Source organism: Myotis brandtii, unplaced genomic scaffold, assembly GCF_000412655.1.
Source record: "Myotis brandtii unplaced genomic scaffold, ASM41265v1 scaffold470, whole genome shotgun sequence".
Taxonomy (NCBI): domain Eukaryota; kingdom Metazoa; phylum Chordata; class Mammalia; order Chiroptera; family Vespertilionidae; genus Myotis; species Myotis brandtii.
The window spans coordinates 27,870-35,448 of NW_005367953.1; the positions used below are offsets into that span (position 1 = coordinate 27,870).

General features: G+C 45.3%; 1 protein-coding gene across 1 annotated transcript in view; it reads right to left on the bottom strand.

Moving 5' to 3' along the window:
• LOC102263738 (cytochrome P450 3A12) overlaps positions 1–7,579 on the bottom strand; it is a 44,010-nt gene that overhangs the window by 14,759 nt on the left and 21,672 nt on the right. Inside the window, exons 8-9 of the mRNA XM_014547328.1 lie at positions 4,230–4,357; positions 2,241–2,307 (exon numbers count right to left, since the gene is read on the bottom strand). Of these exons, the coding sequence (XP_014402814.1) occupies positions 2,241–2,307; positions 4,230–4,357 (195 nt within the window). The remainder of the gene's footprint in view (positions 1–2,240; positions 2,308–4,229; positions 4,358–7,579) is intronic.

A 7,579-nucleotide genomic window follows, 5' to 3' on the forward strand; every position in this document is an offset into this window, starting at 1 on the left:
CCCTGGTGGTCAGTGCACTCCCACAGTGGGAGCGCACCGTCCCGGTGGCCCACCACCCCAGCAGCAGCCACTCACTCCCTCAGTAGTCCTGCAGGTCCAATCTTCGGAGAACGGGCCAGGCACTGACGGACCAGCACTACCGGCATGATCCCAGCTGCGCTGCTGGCCTCCTGGAAGTCGGCCTTAGGCATGTCAGTGGGATGGATCTGGATCCCAGGCCATGGGCGGCCCACCACCCACCTGGAGGGCCAATCACGTCCTGCCCCCCCCATCCCCCTTGGGACGGGTGTCAGACGCAGGGCTCACAGCTGGTGAGCACCGCTGCAGTGGCACGAGCCTCTTCTGATTAGGACTGACTGGGCGCAAGCCCGTAGCAGGCGCAGCGGGGCTGGGATGAGCAGGAGCGGGATGAGCGGGAGCAGCAGGTGGCATTGGACTGCAGGTATCAGCCCAATCCCCTCAGGCCGCCCCGAGGGACCCCACCCATGCATGAATTTGTGCACTGGGCCTCTAGTGTCATTATAAATTTACTAGGGGTCCAGTGCACCTTGACAGGAACTGTGGGCCACGAGGATGTGGTGGGCACAGGGGCGGGTCTCAGCCCATCCACTGCGGCCCCCGGTCCCCCATCTGCCAGCAGCCCCGCTCCCACCACCGCCGTTCCCATGCACTGATGGCACCAGCCCCACTCGCACCCGCTGATGGCCTGGAGCAATTGGGGCCAGTGCCAGCAGTAGGTGCAAGCGGGGCCGGCGCTGTCAGCAGGTGCGAGCGGCGGCTGCTGCCTTGATTGCCCCTCAGGAGCAGGGGTAGGTGGAGAAGTCCTCAAGGGCGATCAGGGCCCGCAGCCACTGCTCACACCCGCTGACAGTGCTGAGTGATCTGGACCAGCACCGGGCGCCAGCAGTGGGTGCAGGCAGCGGCTCCAGTGCCGGCTGCAGGTGCGAGCAGGGCCGGCACCGGCAGTGGGTGCGAGAGGCGGCTGCCAGCCCTGACTGCCCCTCAGGAGCAGGGGAAGGTGGAGAAGCCCTGCGGGGCAATCAGGGCCAGCAGACCCACCTCGCAGCCACCCCTGGCACCCACTGACAGTACTGGCCCCACTCACACCCACTGCTGGCGCTGGCCCCAATTGCTCCACGCCATCAGTGGGTGTGAGCGGGGCCGGTGCCGGCAGCAGGTGCGAGCACCCAGCAGGACTGCGGTGCATGGGAGCAAAGAATTTTCACTAACCACCAGAGGCTTGCCCTGATGACAGCGACCGGCGCCCTGCCTTGCTCTGGTGTCCCCGCTCACCTACTCCACCATCCCACCACAGCCAATGCCCGCCATGTTCCCCACTCTGCCACCTGCTGCCGACGCCTGCCATGTTCTGTGCGCGCCCCCTGGTGGTCAGTGCACGTCATAGCGACCAGTTGTTTGGTTGTTCCACCGTTTGGTCTATTTGTATATTAGGGTTTTATATATACAGTATATATCGATTAAAACCCATAGAATGTACAACACCAAGTGTGAAGCCTAATTTAAACTATGCACTTTGGGTGATAATCGTGTCAATGTAGATTCACTGACTGTAACAAATGGTACACTGCTGTTAGGGATTCTGATAGTCAGGGAGGCTGAATATAGGTGAGGGGAGAAGGTTATGGGAAATATCTGTTCCTTTCACACAATTTTGCTGTAAACATAAAACTGCTCTAAAAAGTCAAGTATATTGAAAAAATAAAAATAAAGAAAGAAAATAGGACCCCAGAGCCTTCTGAAAGGGCTCCAGTGGACAAACCTGAGAGAATTTGACCATCAAACAAGTAAATAAAAAACAAAACTTTATCCTAGATTAAGCTAGTGAACACAATTTAACCAAGGGTTCCAAGTGAAGGTCACCAATACTGGGGCAATGTGCTTCCTAAAGTGAGGCATTCTTAATGCAAATTTCCATGTAGCTGGATGAGGCCAGAGAATAGACATTGGAAACAAGCTCCCAGAGATTCTGATGTAGGTGATCCACAGACCACTGACTGACTTCAGGGCATAAAATTCTTGTTTATGGTGCCCTTCAAGCTTTGAATTAAGCTGTGCCCACATGTGTGTAGAAAGTGCCTCTGGCTACCTTTATTCTGAGCATGTGTCTTTTTCAATTTGATAGAAATTCATGTCTGCATGAAAATCTTCCTATACATTTTCTGAACCACCACTACCTCTGAGCCTCCCATCACTGGCCCTCTGAAGTACACCTTGTTTACCTTTATGGGAGTCTGTTTCTTTGGAATTCTGAGAGTTAATCATCACCTGAAGAAAATCCACTCGGCGCTGGAAGCAGGAGAAATTTCAATGACAAAGAGTCAACTTGTGAAACCAGAAATAAATCAGGAGTGCAATACTAACTTTCTTTCCTGTTAATATGGCCACTTCATTTCTTTTTTTAATTTTATTTTTCTATTACAGTTTACATTCAATATTATTTTGTATTAATTTCAAGCATATAGCATAGTGGTTAGATAATCACATACTTTGAAAGGTGTTCCCCCCAATATTTCCAGTACCCATCTGTCACCGTAGAGAATTATTACAATATTAGAGGCCCAGTGCACGAATTCGTGCATGGGTGGGGTCCCTCGAGGTGGCCTGCGGGGATCAGGCTGAAACCCACAGTCCAACGCCAACTGCCGTTCCTGCTCATCCCAGCCCCGCTGTGCCGGCCATGGGCTTGCACCGAGTCAGTCCCAATTGGGAGAGGCTCGCGCTGCCGCAGCGGCACTCGCCAGCCATGAGCCCTGCATCTGGCGCTCATCCTGAGTGGGGTGGAGGGGGCCGGGACACAATAGGCCCTCCGGGCAGGCAGTGGAATGCCCTTGCCAGCCCAGGATCTGGATCCATCCTGCTGACATTCGCGCCAGTTGTTGGGAGCCACCTGGCAGCCACTTTTATATTGTTTCTTCCTTGTAAAACATCTAGGAAGGGAAAGCGGCCACAATGCCCAAGGCCGACTTCTGATCATGCCAGCAGTGCCGTCAGTGCCAGCAGGTCCTTCGGTGCCTGGCCCATTCTCTGGAGATTGGACTGCAGGACTACTGAGGGAGGGAGTGGCTGCCACCGGGCTGGTGGGCCGCCGGGACGGTTTGGTCAGCTGAGCGGCGCTGCCGCTGTGGGAGCACACTGACCACCAGGAGAGCAGCTCCTGCGTTTAGCGTCTGCCTCCTGGTGATCAGTGTGTGTCATAGCGACCAGTCGTTCAATTGGTCGGTCACTTAGACTTTTATATATAGAGATTATTGGCTACATTCACTATACTGTTATCAGTGAAGTCATCCAGCTACAAATCTTGGAGAACAGAATGTTTCCCTGAGAGCAATTCAGCCATCATGCCCAATGGCTTTTTGGTCCTCATTTTCTCTGCTCTTTGGCTTCTCTCACTTTTGAACATAGTTTCTGGCCAAAGAGTTGCCTGCTTCCCTCTTGTCATACCTGGTTGCTCAGAAAAAAGTCCCTGACTTCAATACTTTTTTTCTCCAACCTTAATCCTTAATGAAAGGCCACATAACTGAATCCCCTGACATTTGCAGAGTTCATCAGATGCTTTTCTGGGAGCAGCTTCAAATACTCCACCATCCCAGAACTCTCCACAACGTTCAGTGCAATTCTGGGATACCAGCCCTATCCCCATGGCCTGCAGACATTCTTGTGCTGGCCTCCAGGCCCATGAAGGCAAAGCTGGGTTAGCCAGCTTGCAACCTCAATGCCCAGAGAAGACTACTGCCCTCTTCAGTCTCTGAGCAGGCTTCAGTTTAACATAGAGCAATCCCCCAGGGGCCTGATGGGAACTTCCACTGCAGAATGTGTAAAATAAGAGGCTTGGAATTGATGTGATTCTTTGCCAATTTTAACTCTGGGGAATTATACCAGGAAAACAAATTTTAAACAGCAACTTTTATACTGTACTTTGATAATTTATTGAAGGGAAGTGGAAAACTTTTCATCTCAATAATATTCATGCAGTGATATACTGACCTTTGTGCCTATTATTATATTACATTTTAGACAATGTCTCTCTGACTCATTTTTTATTTCCTTTCCTAACCTCCACCTTCTTCATTCCCCACAAAATGTTAGAACTTTCCTCCTGTAAACCTACAGTCCTTTATCTATCAAAAAAAAGTACACAAATCATAAGTATCCAGATCAATAAATTATCAAAGCGTGAACGCACTCATGTAACCACCACCAGATTTTACCTTTTGTTTATCTTGGAGGCGATTTTCTTTCATTCTTTTTACAGATTTTTTGAAAAAATCAGTCACACTTTTTGGGAACATGAAAATATTAAATGCTTCAAAAACTGGGCCAAGGAATGGGAAGAGTGCTGCAAGAAAAAAGAAAGCACAATGAAAATACGAAATGTACCGGGAGCAATTATAATTTTCTCTACCAATGAGGAGAGTGAAAGACACCAGGCTTCTCAACCAGGAGCCAGTCCCTCTATGCCCTTTGCTCAGACTTCCAAGCCCAAGGCTGCGCAAGGGCAAGTCCACACAGATGGGCCATCACTATAGCAGTGAGATCATGGCCCCTTCCCCATCTTTTGGGTGACTAAAGAAACAGGATTACATCCTTGAACAGCTTTGCCTTTATCTATTAACTAGACTTTCTTTGAATAAACCAGAGCAGAGTCTGATACTTTAAGTAATTGCACTGTTCAAGAAATAGTAGTCAGATGAACATGCATGGACACAGTAGAACACTAGACACTAAAATGTAAACAATGATTGCATATGAGATTTTAATTATAGGTGAGTCTTGTTTCTTCTTTGTCTTTTAAAATAATTCTGAAAATTTTATAAGAACTGTGTATTGTTGGAGAAAAAGGAACACTCGTGCACTGGGATGGGAATGCAGACTGGTGCAGCCACTTCTGGGAATATATCCCAAGAAACCAGAAACACCAATCAGAAAGGATATATGCATCCCTATATTCATAGCAGCACAATTTACAATAGCTAAGATTTTGAAACAGCCTAAGTCCCCATCAGCAGATGAGTGGCTTAAAAAACTGTGGTACATCTACACAATGGAATACTACACTGCCATAAAAAAGAAGGAACTTTTACCATTTGCAACAGCATGGATGGAACTGGAGAGCATTATGCTAAGCGAAATAAGCCAGTCAGAGAAAGATAAATATCACATGATCTCACTCATATGTGGGATATAATGATCAACATAAACTGATGAACAAAAATAGTTCCAGAGACAAATGGCAGGGGAGGGGAGGGGGGTTAGAGACCAACTAAAGGACTTGTATGCATGCATATTAGCATAAACAATGGACACAGACACTGGGGCGGTGTGGGCTTGCCCTCGAGGGTGGGAGTGGCAGGGGCAGGGTCAATCAGGGGAAAAAGGAGACATATGTAATACTTTAAACAATTAAAAAAAAGAACTGTGCATTGTATAATAATATTAATATTTATCAAAATATATATTGTAAAAGAATTCATAGACAGGATAGAAATAATACAGAGTATGTCTTTCAACCATAATGGAATGAAATTAGAAATCAATAATAAAGAAAAATGGGAAACTCACTACCATGTGGAAATTAAAAAATACTCTCCTAAATAACCCATGGGTCCTACAAGAATCAGAAGGGCAATTAGGAAATACTTTGATATAAATAAAAATGAAGAGAAAGCATACCAAAATTTATGGATGAAGCAAAAGCAGCACTCAGAGAGAAATTTATGACTATAAATGTCTACATTAAAAAGAACAAAGAGCCCTAGCTGGTTTGGCTCAATGGATAGAGCGTCGGCCTGCGGATTGAGGGGTCCCGGGTTCGATTCCGGCCAAGGACACATGCCTGGGTTGCGGGCTCGAACCCCAGTGGGGGGCGGGCAGAGGCAGCCAAATGATTCTCTCTCATCATTGACGTTTCTCTCTCCCCCTCTCCTTTCCTCTCTAAAATCAATAAAATATATTTAAAAAAAAAGAACAAAGATCTCAAATCAATAACCAAACTTTCCCCCTTAACACACTGAGAAGAAAGAGCAAACAAAACCAAAAGAAAGAAGGAGGAAACATATAATACATATGAGGGAAGAAAATAATAAAATAATGAATAAAAACAACAGAGAAGATCAATGAAATCAAGACAATAATTTTAAGACATTTAAATAAATTAACCAAGACAAAAGAAGATTCAAACTACTAGCATCAGAAATGAAAAATGGGAGATTACTACTAACATTAAAAAATAAAAAACTTTAAAGTAGTATTATGAACAACTGTATACCAATAAACTAGATAACTTACATGAAATGGGCAATTTTCTAGAAAGACACAACTATAGAAACTGACTCAAAAATAAACAATCTGAATAAACCTATAACAAGAAAGAGATCAAATTATTAATCAAGAGACTACCCACATGCCCAGACAGCATGACTCAGTGGTTGAACCAAGAGGTCACGGTTCAATCCCTGGTCAAGGCACATGCCCAGGTTGCAGGCTCAATCCCCAGTGGGGGGTGTACAGGAGGCAGCCGATCAATGATTCTCTCTCATCATTGATGTTTCTATATCACTCTCCCTCTCCCTTCTTCTCTGAAATCAATAAAAATATTTTTTAAAGAAACTACCAACAAAGAAAAGCTCAGGTCCAGATGACTTCAGTGATGAATACTACCAAGTATTTAAAGAACACCAACTTTTCACAAACTAGAAAAGGAGGGAACACTTCCAAACTTACTGCACAAGGCCAGTATTACCCGGATACTAAAACCAGACAAAGGTATCACAGGGAAAGAAAGCTACAGACCAATATATCTTATGAACATGGATGCACTAATCCTTAACAAAATACTAGCCAAACTCAATTCAGAAGTACATAAAAGGAATTATATACCATAAATTCTGGGAGTTAGCCCAGAAATGTGAGGTTTTGTAATAAAACTATACCAATAGAATAAAAAACACAAACCATATGATCATCTCAATAGATGAAACAAAAGCATTTGACAAAATGCAACACCTTTTTTGTGATAGAAACACTTAACACCTTAAGAATAGAGGGGAATTTCCTCACCCGTTAAAGCAGCGGTTCTCAACCTGTGAGTCGTGACCCCTTTGGCGGTCGAACGACCCTTTCACAGGGGTCGCCTAAGACCATCCTGCATATCAAATATTTACATTACGATTCATAGCAAACAACATTAAAGTTATGAAGTAGCAACGAAAATAATTTTATGGTTGGGTCACAACATGAGGAACTGTATTTAAAGGGCCAGAAGGTTGAGAACCACTGCGTTAAAGGGAATCTATGAAAAATCCATAGCTAATACCATACTTAATAGTGAAAGCCTAGAGAAATGTCTATTCAGGTTAAGGCCAACTGAATTTTGAGAAGTGTTCTAAGTTTATTAATTTGAGAAAAACAGGTTTTTAAAAATAGTTCTGGGAAAACTGGGTAGGCATATGCAAAAAAAAATGAAGTTGGACTCATACATTATCCTATCTAATAAAGCGGTAATATGCAAATTGACCATCACTCCAACACAAAGATGGGCCGCCCCCATGTGGCCACAAGA